At 59.0% G+C, this 17,362-nt stretch overlaps 1 protein-coding gene across 1 annotated transcript in view; it reads right to left on the bottom strand.

Moving 5' to 3' along the window:
• Window positions 1–17,362, bottom strand: part of MTSS2 (MTSS I-BAR domain containing 2) — an 85,966-nt gene that overhangs the window by 19,110 nt on the left and 49,494 nt on the right. Inside the window, 6 exon segments of the mRNA XM_030581874.1 lie at window positions 4,284–4,391; window positions 5,857–6,014; window positions 9,342–9,350; window positions 11,299–11,373; window positions 12,283–12,374; window positions 12,710–12,794. Coding sequence (XP_030437734.1) covers window positions 4,284–4,391; window positions 5,857–6,014; window positions 9,342–9,350; window positions 11,299–11,373; window positions 12,283–12,374; window positions 12,710–12,794 — 527 coding nt within the window.

The raw sequence follows: 17,362 nt of genomic DNA, 5'->3' as shown, positions 1-17,362 counted from the left end.
CCTCAGTGTCCCCATGGCAGTTCTTAAGTATCTGGCAGAGCAAAGGGCCAGTGCACCTAAATGCCTGACACTCTGTCTCCTAGCAACTGATGACCTGGGCTCCTCCTCTGCAAAGGTGCCAGCTGAAGGTGTTGGAGACAAAGGGATCAGGTGACCTCCTGGCCCGGGAAAGGGGCTGAGCAGAGAGGAGGGGCTGGGAGGGGTTGTTAGTCTGGAGCTGGCTGGGGTCAAGGGTGGAGGGCAGACCTGGGGGTCTGGCTCACTGACCCCCAGAATGGACCCGGCCGAGGGGTCCGGTTCTCTGCACCTACAAGCTCTGTTTTAGACCCTGTTCCTGTCATCGAATAAACCTCTGTGTTACTGGCTGGCTGAGAGTCACGTCTGACTGCAAAGTGGGGGTGCAGAACCCGGTGGCTTCCCCAGGACCCCGCTGGGGTGGAATCGCTGTGGGAAGCGCACGGAGGGGCAGAGGATGCTGAATGCTCCAAGGAGAGACCCAGGAGGTGAAGCTGTGTGAGCTTCTTGCCCTGAACAAGTCTGCTCCAAAGGAGAGGAGGCTCCCCAAAGTCCTGACTGGCTTGGTGGGGAGCAGTTCCAGAGCATCGCCCGGTGACTCCGTGACAACTGGTGGCAGCGGCGGGACGTACTGCACCCCGTGAATGGCACTGCTTGCAGTAAGTGACTGGGGAGCAGTAAAACAAAGGAGGGATAATGAGGACCAGGCGTGCTGAAGGCTCAGAGAGGGACGGTTTCAGGGGGCAGTTAACCTCTGGGAGTGTGTGACCAGCGAGAAGGACTGTTGGAGTAACGGGGTCCCCCTGAGGACTGCAGCGAGCAGTCTCAGGGGCGGAGGAGCTTGCCGCTCGACCCTGGGAGAGAGAAGGATTTTGCAGTAGCAGGGTTCCCCTGGGGATTGCAGGAGCAGTCCCAGGGGCGGAGGAGTCTGCAGCTCGACCCTGGCAAAGAGGTGGTGATCACGAGAAGGGCTGGCACACCAGGGGTTCTTCCTGGAAACCATGGGGGAGCCAAGAGCACACAGGCCTGTGAGTCCAAAGCCACTTGGGAACAGTGAAGTGGTGGCCTATCACTATCTCCTTGAGAAGGACATTGTGATCCTGTGCACAAAGAGAGGGTTACACATGGGGAGATTCAACAAGGCACAGTTAATCGTGCAGTTGGAGGAGAAGGACCGCTCTGAGGAGCAGATTCCTGGCCCAGATGGGGCTACAAGAGGATCTGAGAGCAGATGGAGCATCAGCCAGGCATCCCCGGGAGTCTGGTCCCCAATCAGACGAGGGTCTTCACGATTGGGCTCCCTATCAGGAGATTGGAGACGGATGGGATGGGAGCAGAGCCCGAGGAAAAGCTGCATGAGAAGCTTGGACTGGTGATGGTGGAGCAGAGAGACATAGGGGGCTGCCCAGGGGTCAGTGGGGAAACACGCCTGCGGGGGCGAGACCCTGGGACAGAGAGAACTGTGGTGGTGCAACCCCAGATGCTGAGGGACTGTGGGACCTGGGTGAAGTTCCCTGGGGTGAAGCCCCTCGCCCTGCCTATGGCCCAGATCCCTGTGCAGACCCAGAAGGGGTCGGGCTGGCTGGTAGTTGGGGTTCTCCAGGATATCGGCTGGGAGGCCCTGTTGGGGGGTGACTGTCTCCCCATGGGACAGGATCCAGGCCCCGCTCCTATAACGGCCGAGGGTTTGAATTCAGATCCAGGGAACCAATTGGCTAGGATGGAAATGGTCAGTGAAAATGCAAATGACCTGGCTGGCAGGGGGAAGGGGCTGCTGGGCTCAAAATACCTGCCTACCTATAACTAGCCCCCTGGGGCTGAGTGGGAGGGAGAGATGCTCCCCGCCCCCCTGCGCACCGGAGAGGGGGCTCACGCTGGCTCTGATGCTGTGACCAGAGCAGAGAGCTTGCCGCCTGCCCCCACTGGGACAGCAAGAGCAGCGCTGAGCACGGGGGGAGCTGAGACCCCAGCTGAGTGGAGGGACACCCAGGCAGGGCAGGTCAGCTGCCAAACAGGTTTGCCTGGTCCAGACGTGCTGCTGGGAAGTGATTACATAGCAGGGAGGGAGCTACCAGGGCCAGGGCTCAGAGGGGCTGTGACCCTAGGCCCAGCCAGCGAGAGGGAACAGGTTCCACTCCCTGCCCCAGCCGCTGAATCCCAGACCGAGCTACAGAGGGATCCCTCCTTGGAGAAGCTGAGGGAACTTGCTGGCCACAGCGCTGCAAACCTCCTTGGGGAAGGCTGCAGGGACAGAGTCCTGCCGGAGAAGGGATTCGTGTACTGGGAATGGGCTCCCCAAGGGGAAGTAGAACTGGGGGGAATCGGGAGACGGCTGGTGGTGCCCCAGGAATCCACAGGGTTCTTCCCTTTCGAGCTGCTGGATGGGAGGAGAGTGAGGGGACCCCTGAACCTGAAGAGGGAGGATTGGAGGAAGAAGGGGGAAGACCCCCGGGGGGATCTCTTCCCTGAGGTGGGAGACAATCTCCCCATCAGGTGTTCCCCGTTCAGAGTCACTGGGAAAGCAGCCCAGAACCTGGAGAGAGAGGTCAGGGACATGCTGGCTTTAGATGGGATCCAGCCATTTTACAGCCCATGGGCCTCACCCGTGGGGCTGATCGCCAAGCGAGACAGGATGATCTGGTTTTATGGGGGCTATCAGAAGCTTAAAGCCATCACAGTGTCCGAGGCCGACCCCATGCCTAGGCCTAGGGAGATTCTAGACAAGCTGAGAGGGATGGAGAACTTGGCCCTGGCAGACACTGATAACATGTGCATCTTTAGCCAGACCTGGGAGGAACAGGTGTCCCAGGTGAAGAGGGGGCTGGGCTGCCTCAAGGAGGTGGGACTGACGGTAAAAGCTGGAAAGTGCAAGGGGGGACGGCAGAGATGTTGTGTCTGGGCCACAAAGTGGGAAGCGGCTGCCCACGCCCAAAGCTGGCAAGGCCAAGATGGGGGCTCTTAACCAAGGGAGCCCGAATCACAGACCAGAGGGCTGGGAAAAGACCCAATCCCAGCTTGAACCCAGGGGTACTGGGGTGGCAAAGGGTGTGGGCTGCATAAACCTTCCCACATGCGGTCTGCAAGTGCCATCAAGCACACCCGACCTAAGGGAGGGCGTGAGACTGGACTGTCCTGGTGTAACTCACACCAAGAGATGGGAGAGATGCTGGGGCATCCATGGGAACCTTGGTGGGTTCGAACTTCCCCAGGTCACTGGCTGGAGTGACCTAACTCAGTTCGGTCTCGAAGGGGGGAGAGATGTGACGAACTGGGAAAGTTCTTAATGTTTTCTCTGAATACTGTGTTGGTGCCTCAGTGTCCCCATGGCAGTTCTTAAGTATCTGGCAGAGCAAAGGGCCAGTGCACCTAAATGCCTGACACTCTGTCTCCTAGCAACTGATGACCTGGGTCCCTCCTCTGCAAAAGTGCCAGCTGAAGGTGTTGGAGACAAAGGGATCAGGTGACCTCCTGGCCCGGGAAAGGGGCTGAGGAGAGAGGAGGGGCTGGGAGGGGTTGTTAGTCTGGAGCTGGCTGGGGTCAAGGGTGGAGGGCAGACCTGGGGGTCTGGCTCATTGCCCCCCAGAATGGACCCAGCCGAGGGGTCCGGTTCACTGTACCTACAAGCTCTGTTTTAGACCCTGTTCCTGTCATTGAATAAACCTCTGTGTTACTGGCTGGCTGAGAGTCACGTCTGACTGCAAAGTGGGGGTGCAGAACCCGGTGGCTTCCCCAGGACCCCGCTGGGGTGGAATCGCTGTGGGAAGCGCACGGAGGGGCAGAGGATGCTGAATGCTCCAAGGAGAGACCCAGGAGGTGAAGCTGTGTGAGCTTCTTGCCCTGAACAAGTCTGCTCCAAAGGAGAGGAGGCTCCCCAAAGTCCTGACTGGCTTGGTGGGGAGCAGTTCCAGAGCATCGCCCGGTGACTCCGTGACAGGGAGTTTGTGAGATTTGATATTTTCGTGAAAGGGGTTCGTGGGTTGTTAAAGTTTGGGAACTACTGGGCTAGGTGATTGCAATGGTCCTTTCTGGCCTTGGCATCTATGAATTGATGAAACTGTTGATTTAGAACAAAGTGCTTCTATTCCTCTCCCCTCTGTCCAGCAAGACCCTCGATGGACATCTGGGTTAGCGCTGTCGGGGCCAGCTGCTCTCTGCTGCCAGTGGACACGCTGTTGTCTTTCCTCCTGGAAATATCCCCCCCCCGAACATTCCCATCCCCCACCCATGCACTCCCTCCCCCCCGCACAACCCATCCCTGCGCCCCTCACCTGCTCGCTGGCAGGCGGCAGCTTGTGCGGCTCTGCCGTCAGCACCACCAGGTCCTCCATGATGCCCTGCAGGTGAGTGATCTCTCCCAGCATGGTGATCTCTCCAGTCTGAGTGGCAGGAGGAGGAAGCATCAGCAGTCGGTGTCGTGGGAACCAGGGCTTTCCCCTTCCCCTCCTGCCCTGCTTGGCTTCCTCCAAGTCAGCAGTGGCTTAGGGGACGTGTGTGAAACCCGCTCTGCCTGCCAGCCGGCTGGCCCTGACTGTTCTGCCAGCCCCACAAGCAGAACATCTGCAAGACCCAGCATCAGAGAGGTGGGGCAGCCAGAGTAGCTCATCAGCCCCTACTTGGCAAAACCCCAGCGAAGTAAAGAGAATCCGGATCCCAGCCCCACTCGCAAAGCCAAGGGAAGGCCATTGGTTTACATCAGTGGAGGATTTGGCTCTGGAAGTGTAACTGGAACCTGCCATTGCACCAGCCCCTGAGTGAAGTGGGACTGTCTGGCCTCCTGGGGAGAAGCAGGAGCATCGAGCCACTTCAAATTCCCAGTCACTCCATGGAGCAATTGTCCTTTCCTCCGCCACCAGAACCCTCCTGGCAGCACAGCTCTAGGAGATCCGCAACCAGGGAGGGGCTAATGTCAACCCCTCCAGCATTCGCCTCCTTGGCATTTCGCCTCGGAGCTCTGCAGCCGGGGATGGAGTTCGATCCATCAGTCACCATACACCCAACACAGCCAGTTCCAATCCATTACATGGGACAATAAAACTGATCAGTATCAGCCACTTCCATGCGTGGCTCCTGGCAAGCTGAGACAGGCCAGCACCCTAGATATGTACTGGGAGGGCTCGTCTACCCCCGCCATGGAAGTGCAGCCAGCTCGGGGGGAGAACAATGCCAGCAGCTGCCGTAACGGGGCCGGCAGCACCGCTCAACAGCATAGAGACAAGAAGGGAAGAGAAGAACATGTCCGGTTCATGCTAAAGGCCCTGGGGAATCCGAGAGGGCAGGTTGTAACTGCCCCGCTGGAAGGGGCCAGGACATGGGCTAACTTCCCTACTCTTGTGAAACGTCTCATAGCATCTTTAATGCCCTCACCCCTCCCAATTTTTCACACGTGCTAGTTGGTCACTCTAACCTTAGCTCACATCTCCCAATGGTTCCAGCTTTCAAGGGACTCTCACGCTGACCCCCAAAGACCCTGTCCTGGTTGAAGGACAGTTTTCCCTGAGACCCCCATTTGAGGGTCCACCCCTAAACTGAGCAGAGGGCCTGGCTTGGCTCCCTCTACGGAGAGCAGGACGGGTCAAACCTGCCTGGCACCATGTCCTGTTGGGAGGGATGCCGTAGAGACGCAGAAGCCTGCCTCCTCGCATCTCTAGGATGAGACTGCAGGTTCCTCCACACTTGTGAGAGGGTTTGTTGCTGGGGAGACAGTTGTGGGCAGTGGGGAAGTGGCTGTTGGAGGATCCAGAGCAGGAGCTGGTTGGCTTCTGGCTTGCTTGGCTGGTTGATTTGAAAACCAGCCCGCTGAGCTCTAACACACCCCTCCCCAGAAGGGCCTGGGGCACTTACCACCACTGGCTGCAAGAAGGTGATGAAGGTGCAGAAGCGGCCCCGCTCCTCAATGAGGGCCTTGCGGACAGCCTGCTTCTCAGTCTCTTCCATCAGGAGGTACATGTCATTGACGTCTTGGAGAGCACTGTCCAGCTGGGGCTGTAGGTCCCCCTTCCCTGCAACGAGACAAGGACACAGAGACATCATCCCCTCTTCACTCACCGGTCCCGAACCTGCTGCCTCCCAGAGATTGTCCCTCTTCCATGCTCTGCTGCTGTGAAACTGAGGCAGGCAGTGGAGGACGTCAGCCCTTGCGCGAAACACTGCAGAATTTTACCCGAGCAGCCGCCAGCACAGCATCTTGCAGAGCGTTTAGGGTGACTGCTACCAGACTGCAGATGATTACAGCTTACGAACTGTGGAACGAGCTCCCCCACTGCAGGCAGCCCGCCATGCAATCCCAGTTCCGCTGAACACCCAGCACCAGGTCACTTGTGGGAAAGTCCCTCAAGGACCGGAAAGTAACGTAACTCCAATAAGCCTTCTGCCAGCATGTCAAGGGCTCTCCTGAGACACAGCCTGCTGTGAGAATCCCCCTCTGCTGGGCTGCTCTGGGCACACTGAGGGATGCCACGTTTGTCTACGTAAGGGGGAATCAGCACAGAAAAAAGCCAGTGGCTGGCTTTGCTCAGGATCCCCACGGGGCAATACAGCTCTGGAGTCCTTCCCGAGGCCTATGAAGGAGCCCTTCTGCCCAAACAAGGAGGCTGCGGGTTACCTCCTGGGCTAATCATCCACCAGGACAGACACAACAGGCCATGTGCCATCTGGCCGGTGAGTGGAGCTGCCCCAGAGAAGGACGTCGCTCAGCCTGTTCCTAGCTACAGTGCTAGAAAAGAACCGCAGGACAGGGAAAGGTGCTCGCTCCATCTGCTGGGTTCAGAGATCTCCAGGATCCATGCGCCCCTCCACTGGCTTCCTTCTCTTGTGAATTTCACAGCAGAGGCAGCGGCTGACCAGTATCCCAGCTGCCTTCCCCAGCTCAGCGCTCTGAACCTCTCTCGGCGTGGGCCCCAGCAGGGGTCGGTCAAGCTGACCTAGAGGCTGGGTCATGCGGCAGAAAGCCCCGTCCTCACCTGTGTGGTCTGGCCTCTGTGTCAGGCTCCAGCCCTACCCAACCAACCCTGGGGTTTTGCTTCAGGTTGGCAGATGCAGAGCCCTGCTTTGTCCAGATGGACATAGCAACCGGACCAGTGTCATAACCTGGCACGCTGGCTCTGCAAACGGATCAGCTATCCTCCTCCTTCCAGCCTCCACCCCAGCCCTCTCCAGTCCACGTTGGTTCCACACTCACCTTGCAGGAGTTTCCCTTGCTGGATTCCCCCTCCACCCCGATCCCCCCAACATCACATTTAACAACATGGGTCTAAATTCATCCCTGGGGCAGCCCCACCAAAGCCCTGGAGTTGCACCGGGGAGGAATTTGCTCATCTTGTGGCTGGAGGAAAGCACAAGCCAGTGGAATGTGGAGAGCTGCGAGGTCTGGGTGAATCAGTTCGTCCAATGGGGGCAGAACGTGACCCATGCAGTGGGTGCAGGAGTGCCCAGGCATTAGTCCAGGGTGGGAAGATGAAACACACATGCATAGTCAGAGCAAGCCAAGCGAAGAGGAGCCGAGGAGTGAGCGCTTTAGGTGGGCGGGGCCCCCAGCTTCCCTGCTTAGGGGCCATGGTGCCACCTGCATGAAACAGAGCAGATGGCATCTACCCCAGCTTCACTCTGTAGGGGCAGCCTGTGAGGATGACCAATCCCAGCTCAAAGGCTTGATCCAAGCAGACCAGGCTGAGCACTGGGTGTGGGGCTTTCTCTTGCGCATGGTTTTCCCCAGTCATTGATATGAGGGGGCCCAGGGCGGCGTTGGGGACATTAACTTCATGGAGTTCTAACAAGCCACCGCCCCCCAGCGATTCCCATGAAGAGAGGGTAAAGCCGGACGACTGAGAGGCTTGGCAGGCGGAAAGACCAGGGGAACGGAGGAGAAAGATGGTGACACAAGGAGCTTCCAGGATGAAACAGTCAAGAAGCTAATCAGGCCAGGAGGTGGAGAGATGCAAACTTGCAGTGGGTGAGTGCTGAGACCGCGCTGCACAAAGGGGGGCACCAGGCAGGAGACAGAGTGCCAGAGAGGGCCTGCCTGGGCACAGGAGAGACAGGTCCGAATCAGCCCCCTGGCCAAGTCTGTGGCAGCTTGGAATATGGACCTGGATCCCAGTCTGAATTTCCCATCTGGCCAGCCCCAAAGCCCAGAGCCCTGCCGCCAGGAACCTGGGCACAATGGCCGGAGTGAAGAGCTGGCCTGGGCAGTTGGAGTGGGGATCCCAGAACAGACCTCTGGCTGGGAGGGCTGGGGGTTCTCTGACACCCAACGGTTTAGAGACAGGCCAGCGGAGGGGACTCACAAGCCAGTCCTGCTGGTACAAGCATCGCAGGTCAGCTGTCAGCGGAAGGATTACTCGGGGAAAACTCCTGCCTCCTTGACATCAAAAGCCCAGCGAGGGTGGGAGGAGGCAGCAACTAGAGACCCTGCTAGTGGGCAGCAGACACCAGGGACAGAGCCAGATGGGAGCTGGAGTGCAGGGCAAGGGGAAATGGCTTCCCCTAGGCCCATCTGGGGCTGGAAATCGGTGTCACTCTCCAGGAGAGAGCTGGGCCTCCGGCAGGGAAATCTCAGCATTCACCACATGGCTTACAGCATGTGAACCCTGGAGGAACAGGGCAGAGAGAGAGAGGAGAAAGCCAGGGCGGGAGGGCTCGATATGAAACCCACACTTGCTGGGTGTAGATGGGGGCTCTGACCCCCTAGAGGGGCTGCCATGTCCTCCACGTTTCCAATGCACCACAGGGAGGTCAGGCCTGCTCACCTGGTAGAGGGACGTAGCCAACACAGGGGGCAGGATTCCAGAGGCTGGGGCATGCGGGGGACCTTGCTATTTGTGGGTGCTGTTCCTTGCCCGCACACGAGCGGGGCACTCCCTCCCTGCAGCCTTTAGGGGTGGAGACGGGGATTCTCCGGGATCCCCCAGCTCTCAGCTGGAACCTAGACATGGCACCATTGTAGCTGACAGCACACAGCCGAGGTGCCACAGGACGGAAGGGGCCACCCCACAGCCCGGGAACCAGAGCTGAACGCCTGGGACACCCCCTGGACCAGGCTCTGGAGCGAGCACACGGCACGTGCCTTGCTGCAGCCACCCAGAGATCAAGGCCCCACTGGGGCGAAGCTCCACGCCCACCCCAGCGAGGGGGCACCAGCCCAAGAAGCAGGCAGGGAAGAGCTGGGATGGCCATTGCCGGGTATGACAGCGGCCCGGGCCAGTGCGATCTGACTCAGGTTCGTTTCATTTCGAGCTCAGGCAGAGGGGAGACAGAGCTAAACGAAGCGCAGGTCACAGGGGAGGGCGGGGGGGGAGCGGGATGGAGCTGGCTCGCACCGATTGACTTACCAAGTAGCTCTACAGGAAGGATGTGGAAGGGAGGAAAGAGGAGAGAGAGAGACAGAGAGAGAATGTGTGAAAGCCAGGCTGACGTCCGGACACTCTGCCCCCCTCACCCCCTCCAGGGCCGGCAGGTCAGTCCCCCTCTTCCCAGACATGGCTCAGACACGTGTGGGCCCCCCGCATGCCCCCATCCTCTGTGTGTGTGTGTGTGGGGGGTATTAACTCCTTGTGCGTTGGGTTGGAGTGTGAGGAATTGAAGGGAGCTAGGGGGAGTGGCTGGACTGTGTGATCCACCCCCACCCCTGGGTGCCTGAGGGTAAGGGAGGGTTCCCTGCAGGGAGTGAATTGGGCCATCTTTCCCTGCAGAGAGCCTTTGGAGAGGATATTTAAGGGTGCTGCTGGTTCTTATCATTGCAGTAACGCCACAGGGCCCAACTGGGGGTTGGCGCCCACGGGGTCCCCGTCTCCAACAAGCCTGTGTACCACTGATCTGCTACTAAACCCTGTGCTGAGCAATGCTCTGTCATGCCCAGCAAAATTCTTCAGATAACGTCCTCATGCAGTGCTCTGCGAGCGCCCGGCAGGGACTCCCCAGCCTGAACTTCCTCACAAGCCGTGCTCATCGGCAGGGCCGGCTTTAAGCTGATTCACCTGATTCCCCAGAATCAGGCCCCGCGCCTAATGGGGCCCTGCTCCGGGGGTTTTCAGTGGTATTTTGGTGGCGGGGGGGTCCTTCGGTGCCATGGAAAACCCGGAGCGGATGCCTCGCTGCCGAGTATTCTAGTCGGGCCCCGTGGGTCATAAAGCCGGCCCTGCCCATCGGTGCCAGCCGGATCCCCAGTGCCTGAGCCACCTCCGCTCCCTGCCCTTCCCAGCCCACCTGGAACCCTCCCAGCGCGTCCTACTTCATTTGCGACTGCTCCTCATGGCCATCTCCACCGCAGGATTCCTCTGATGGGATCCAGGGGCAGAGACTGTGCTGGGGTCACGGCCACAGGGCGTGGTGAATGCAGCAGGCTTGTTCACCCACTGAACTTTGTCACTGAGCCCACAAAAACCCAAAATGGATCCCCATTGTCAGCATCAAGCCACCTTTCCAACACCTAGAGGTAAAGAACCAGGCTGGTCTGCTACCCTCTGCCCCAGGAGCACTAATGGCGGCAGCACTTGTTAATTAAACCTCCTCACTGCCCTGTGAGCTACAACAGAATGCAGCCAACTCTGGGGCGGAGCAGACTGGCTGCTTCACAGCACACATACCGCAACCCTGGGGGCGGGAGCGGGAGGAAGAATCCTGGTCCCAGCTCAAGCTGCAGAGGGAACCGAGGGAGGCAGGTGTCACTGTCTGAGCTGGAACGTAGCTAGCAGGACGAGGAGCTCGCTTGTACGCTCAATCCCGAGCCAGGATGCCCAGGTGGCACTGGGGTCTCTGTCCTGCCTTGGAGGGGAGACCGTGAACTGGGGTCCTGACTACTTCCTCCCCATCAGAGCCCTCGGCCTCAGGGAAGGTCTTAAGTCGAAGGCAGCGCAGTGACCCCCTAGAGCCATAGGGCACCAGGGCCTCTCCAGCCATACCTGACCCCAGGGCTGCCCAGAGGGGGGGCAAGTGGGGCAATTTGCCCCAAGCCCCACAGGGGCCCCCACGAGAGTTTTTCAGGGCCCCTGGAGCCAGGTCCTTCACTTGCTCCGGGGGCCCCGGAAAACTCTCGCAGGGCCCGGGCCCCTGGAGCTTCTTCCATTCCTGCTACAATTTGGCGGCAGGGGGTCCTTCCGCTCCGGGACCCGCCACCGAAGACCCCAAGCCCCCTGAATCCTCTGGGCAGCCCTGCCTGACCCAGCCCAGCCTTGCTTCGGTGTGAAAGCAGATGAGACCCCCACAAAGGGGCAGGCCCATAGCTCATGGAGGGGCAGGCTGTCCTTCCGGGTGCGGGCACTGGGCGGGGTGTGTGTGCAGGGCTCTTACCTTTGCGGGCCTTCTTCTGCAGCTTCAGTGTGTCAGAGGATTTCTTCTTTATCTCATGGCGGGCTCGCTTGTACTCTGAGGACATACAACAGACCCTGAGATGTGTCATGTCCGCCAGGCGGGGGCACCAGTCCTCTCCACCCAGCCAGCGCACGATTCCTCCTGCCCTGACCCAAGACACTCCCCTAACCTGCCTCTCCTGGCATGGCGCGGTCCCTCGCCCTTCCCAGGCACGGCATGGTCCCCCTCTCCTCTCCCCTCCCAGGCACGGCGTACAGTGCCTCCCCCCTGGTGGATAGGGCATGCCCCCTCACCCCCAAGCACAGTGCACACACCCCCGATGGATACGGCGTGCCCCTTCCCCCTGGGTACAGTGCATCCCCTGTGGTTGATAGGGTGTGCCCCCTCTCCCCGGGCACAGTGCATACACCCCCGGTGGATACGGTGCACCCCCTCCCCCTGGGTACAGTGCATCCCCCCTGGTGGATAGGGCATGCCCCCTCACCCCCAGGCACAGTGCACACCCCCCCGGTGGATACAGCATGCCCCCTCCCCCCGGGCAGAGTGCACACACCCCCGGTGGTTACGCCATGCCCCCTCCCCCCCAGGAAGAGTGCACACACCCCCGGTGGTTATGGCATGCCCCCACCACCCGGGTACAGTACATCCCCCCCTGGTGGATAGGACGTGCCCCCTCCTCCCGGGTACAGTTCACCCCCCCCTGGTGGATAGGACATGCCCCCTCCCACCAGGTACAGTGCACCCCCCCCGGTGGATAGGAAGTGCTCCCTCCCCCCAGGCACAGTGCATCCCCCCCCCAATGGATAGGGCGCGCCCCCTCCCCCTGGGCACAGTGCACCCCCCCAATGGATAGGGCGTGCCCCCTCCCCCCGGGCACAGTGCATCACCCCCGTGGATAGGGCGCGCCCCCCTGCTAATCCGTGGTGAATAGCATATCCCCCACGCCTGTCACCTGGGCTTTACCTTTCGCATGGTCCTTGTCCAGTTGGTTGGCCGTTTTCTTCCAGTCCTCAATCCTGTCCTGCAGGGGGTTGACGAGACTCTCCATCAGGGCGCTGCACCAAGGAGACACCGGAGTCAGCCCGGTTAACGAGGCCGGTGGGAAGGAGGTGGCTAAAATACCTTTGCAGACCCAGGCGCTGGCCTTGCAGTGCTGAGCAGGGAAACCCCTAAAATACCTTTATAGCTGGGGGCCTAAGTCACCTCAGAAATGCAGAGCTCCCAGCTGCACCCAAGGACTGTACTGGGGGCTCCCTGGATCAGGTCCTGGGCGTGACAAAGCTTTCTGGGTGCCTGACGCAGTGTGAAGAGACTTACTGCCACGTCCTTCAGCCTTAGGCGGGGAGGCTGAGGCTGGCAAACTCGTGTCACTGGTGCCCATCAGACTTACTTGGTGAACTGCCTCAGCTTGGCCTCGATGCTGCGGTGCCGCATGCACATCCGGGTCAGGGCCGAGCCGATGTCTCTCGTGGCTCCTGCAGGGAGAGGAAAGCTTTGTCATCGGAGCATCTTCACTGAACCACAGGGCAGCCCCTTAAACCTGGGCACCAGCCTGGCACTATGGCTGCACGCCGTGAGGCAGCACATGCACCTGAACGAGGCACCACCCTCCGTTCCTGTTGGGACATCGGAGTCCAGGGCAGGATTTCCATGTGGCTGTTCCAAGCGAGGCGCGACCAAGGCAGGTTTCAGAGGAGCAGCCGCATTAGTCTGTATCCGCAAAAAGAACAGGAGCCCTTGTGGCATCTTAGAGACTAACACATTTATTTGAGCATAAGCTTCTGTGGGCTACAGCCCACTTCATTGGATGCACAGACTAGAACATATAGTGAGGAGATATATACACATACAGAGAACATGGACAGGTGGGAGTTACCCAACCAACTCTAAGGGGCTAATTAATTAAGATGGTCTATTATCAGCAGGAGAAAAAAAACTTCTGTAGTGATAATCAAGATGGCCCATTTCAGACAGTTTAACAAGAACGTGTGAGGATACTTAACATGGGGAAATAGAGTCAATGTGTGTAATGGCTCAGCCATTCCCAGTCTCTATTTAAGCCTCGTTGATTGTATCTAATTTGCATATTAATTCAAGTTCAGCAGTTTCTCGTTGGAGTCCATTTTTGAAGCTTTTCTGTGGCAAAATTGCCACCTTTAAATCTGTTACTGAGTGGCCACAGAGGCTGAAAGTGTTCTTCCACTGGTTTTTGAATGTTATGATTCCTGATGTCAGATTTGTGTCCATTTATTCCTTTGTGTAGTCTCTAAGGTGTCACAAGTTCTTTTTGAAGACCAAGGCAGAGCGCACTAGAGTCAGATGGGAATCAAGGTGGGGGGGAATGTAAGTACTGGAGCTGGATTTTCCTTTCCAGCTGGAAGAGACTCAGTGCAGGGACTCCCCCCACATTGGGCTGTCCTGCTGCAGAGCTCTCTGGGTGCAGCCCCGCTTTGCTGAATCAGAGCCCAGGATATACATCATAAAAAAGCAGCAAGGAGGCTCTGGCTTTGAGGGGTTTACAGTGACTAAGGCCGTGGGCTAGGCTGGCAGCACCCTTACACTTGAGTCCAGACCCATCCCATTCTCACGGTAGCCTTCACTGGCAATGCCCCTGAAACCTGCTGCAAAGAGCCTGGCATTCAGGGGCTGGGGCAGAGCAGGGGGCACAGGATGAGCAGCAGGACAGACGGGCAGTCTCACCTGCTCCCTACTGTAAGCCAGACAGTGCAAATCCTCTCATATAGCCACGGCAGGAACCAACCCCTGACTGGGGAAGGAGGTCTCCAGAGCCTCAAAAGCCGTGGGGAGCTGAAGGCTGAGCCCATCGGGGCACTGGTGTCATGGGGATGGATGGTGTTACTCTAGGGATAGATTTGGCCCAGGGAGTCTATCTCATGGGCCAAGACAGAAGCGCCTGCTTTATCCCAGCCTTCCTCACTCGAGAGCCCCGTTCATGGCCACCAGGGGGCAGCCCAGGCCTGGAGATGGCTGGCAGCCGGCGCCCAGCATCCAGGCGGAGACCGTGAGAACAGGCGAGGAGAGCCAGAGACTGCTGGGGGAGCGGGAGGCTGTTCTGGGGCTCGCTGCCTGGGAAGGGGCAATGTGATCTCAGGCTGCTCTCCAATCCCACCGCTGCAACCAGGGGTGTGCAGGGAGGGCCTCCCCCGCTCTGCCTCAGGGACAGGGCAGGCACCGGGGGCTCCCACTTCTTCTTGTGCACCCAGCTGGGAGAGCTGAAGTGCCCCAGCAATTGGGGGTTAACCCCATTTGATTCCCCATCCCCAAGTCTCTCTGACCCAGTGGGGGGGGGAGGGGCCAATCCCATTCACACCCAGGGCACTGCTGGGGTCTGACACAGGCTTTAGAGACACTCACAAGCTTAGCCCATGATTCCCACCAGCAGCCCAGTCCCTCCTCAGCTGCTCTGTGCCCGAGCCTCAGGCCTGCTCCCGAGTCCAGCTGTACAGGGGAAAGGCCCATCTCCCTTCCCGCAGCAGGAGACCCCCCCCGCTGCCCTCCCACCAACCCACCTACGCCTCCGCCCAGCAGGGAATCAGCATCTGCCCCTTGAACTCTCTCCTGGCCAGTGCCTACCTGTCCCCAGCCAGACTCTGCCTCCTCGTGGTCTTCGCTCCTTTGAGCCGGGTTTAACGGCCCTGCCTCAGCACAGGGGACTGGACTAGCTGGCCTCCCCAGTCCCTTCCAGCCTGACATTTCTAGGATTTTGGCATCAACTCCTAGCCCCCGCTGCTGGGCTTCACCCCACATCCACCCAGGCCTTTCCAGCAGACCAGACTCAGATACTCGTGCTCCAAAACAGGCCCCTTCCTGCTCCTGGAAAAGCACTGGCAGGGAGGAGCAGTATTGGGCCTATGGCACACAGCTGACCAGTCTCCAGTACAGGGCAGCATCACCCAGACTGGGGCTGGAGCACCCACACGGAAAAATTAGTGGGTGCTCTGCACCCAGTGGCAGCCAACCTCCCCCAACCCCCCTCCCCAAGCGCGCAGCGTTCCCGCTCCTCTTCTTCCCTCCCAGTGCTTCCCGCTGCCTAACCTGCTAAACCCAGGGTTGTGAGCTCTCAGGGACTAAACTGCAGCCCAGCGCAGGCAGAGACCAGGAGGGAGCAAGGTGCACCAGTGCCCATGGCCCCTGCAATGCCTGGATATAGCTCAGCTGAGATACACCATGACCCTGATGATCCCAGCAAACAACCCACACTTCACTCTGCAGGGGAGAGAAAAACATCCGAAGGTCCCAGATAATCTGACCTGGGGAAAAATTCCTTCTCAATCCCAAGTATGTTTTTAAGCTTTTCTCTGCAACCACAGGGGCTTTTTCTGTTGAATGAAAGCTGAGGTGACGGCTACACATAAAACACAACAGTGGCACCACTGCTTCACAGGGAGGGGATATTTTCCTGTCCCAGGGAGATGTAGGGAGGCTGGTCTCTTTTCAGCGTAAGCCAGCTCTGAGATTCCCCCCAGCTCACGTGGGGCTTTCAGAAAAACACCAAATCTTACAGAACTCCTGATAAAATGGACACAGTTGGCAGCACTGCGGTGGGGAGTGAACAAAACTGCTCTGTAAGGCACACAAAACTGGCACGGCTGGCTCTTGTGCGGAGCCCTCAAGGAATATCAACGACCAAAATGATCTCATTGTGCTCTGCTGACCTGGAGCGGCACTATGCAGACGACACCTCCCCACTGCGAGAGAACCTCCATGGGGCTGCAAGGCAGTGAATGCAGCAGGCAGCTGCACTGTCCCTGTCCCTGCGGCCCCTGCAGAACGCAGCTTTCTGCAGTTTAGCCTGACCAAGGCTCGCTTGAGGCCATCCACGAGTCGAGAGAGACTCGGGACTTGCAATGCTGTTCACAGCACAGGGCTGTCTGCGCATTGACTGCACACGCACAAAGCCCCAGCAGAAGGGTCCAAGGGACATGCTGTGCTGCTGCAAATCTTGTCCAGAGTCGGAGACAGTTTTCCTGTTTAAAACTAAGCAGGGTTTGTTTATAGGGAGACATTTCTCCCATGGGAGGAGGGCGGCTGGGGCTGGTTGGAGTAGAGGATGGAGGTGAACCCAGGGTTTGTCAGCACTGGGGAGGAGAGGAGAGAAAGCTGCTCATTCCTTTCTCCTCTGTTTTCTCTTTTCTTTGCCTCCCTTTCTCGTCTCTCCTTCTCCCTTCCTGCCATCCTCTCCCACTCTTCAGCGCCAGTTTTGCCTATGCTGGAACTCTGCAAGCGGAAAGCCACTCGGGGCTGCATTCCCTCTCAGCCCTTGGCTTCCTCCTGGTTCTCACCCAACACCCCACCGCAATCCAGTGGGAGCAGGGGAGGAGAGAAGAAAGGAGACCACAGACTTCCAGGCCTGATCAGTAGCCACTTGCATGGGGCTAGCCATAGGCTCGCCACCTGCAGCCTCCCCATGGATCTGGTGCTATGGGGCCGTCTCCATTTGAGTGGAGAGGGCTGATTCCCAGCTCACTTAGACGTCCCCGCGCCCTGCTCAAGCTGGCATGCTAAAAATGGCAGTGTAGCTGAGCTAGCACAGGCAGCGCTCCCACTAGCCCCCGAGTCCAGGCCTGCCCAGAGCCTGGGTACACACCGGGGCAGCTCGCCAGAGCTGCTGCCACAGCCATGCCACTAGCACAGCTCCCACTGCATACGCTGGGAATCGCAGAGCCCAGCTCACATGCCGGCCTCCCTGACGTGCAGGGCAGGGCTGGCGGGAGGGAGGAGCTCTCTCCCTGGCAGGGCATCTGCAGGCTGGGTGGCAGCATCTCTGTGCAGTTGATCTGGGGGGTTTCTTCTGGTGCAGCCTACTAGCAGTAGTACCAGCTAAGCTACCAGAGGCCCCTGCCTGGGGGCTAGGCTGCTGGGCCTTGCAGCCAGCCAGGGTGAAACCCTCCAGGCCAGAGACAAGCCTTGAACTAAGGGACATCTGATTCTCAGATCCATCCATAAATGCCAGCAATGGGATTCCCTTCTCCACTGGCCCTAGCTGCTGCGACAGGGAGAGGAGTGTGGACTGTGGGAATAC

This window comes from Gopherus evgoodei, chromosome 12 (genome assembly GCF_007399415.2).
Source record: "Gopherus evgoodei ecotype Sinaloan lineage chromosome 12, rGopEvg1_v1.p, whole genome shotgun sequence".
NCBI lineage: Eukaryota > Metazoa > Chordata > Testudines > Testudinidae > Gopherus > Gopherus evgoodei.
Note: the sequence above shows the minus strand (reverse complement) of the source record. Positions and strands in the feature narration are given on the sequence as shown.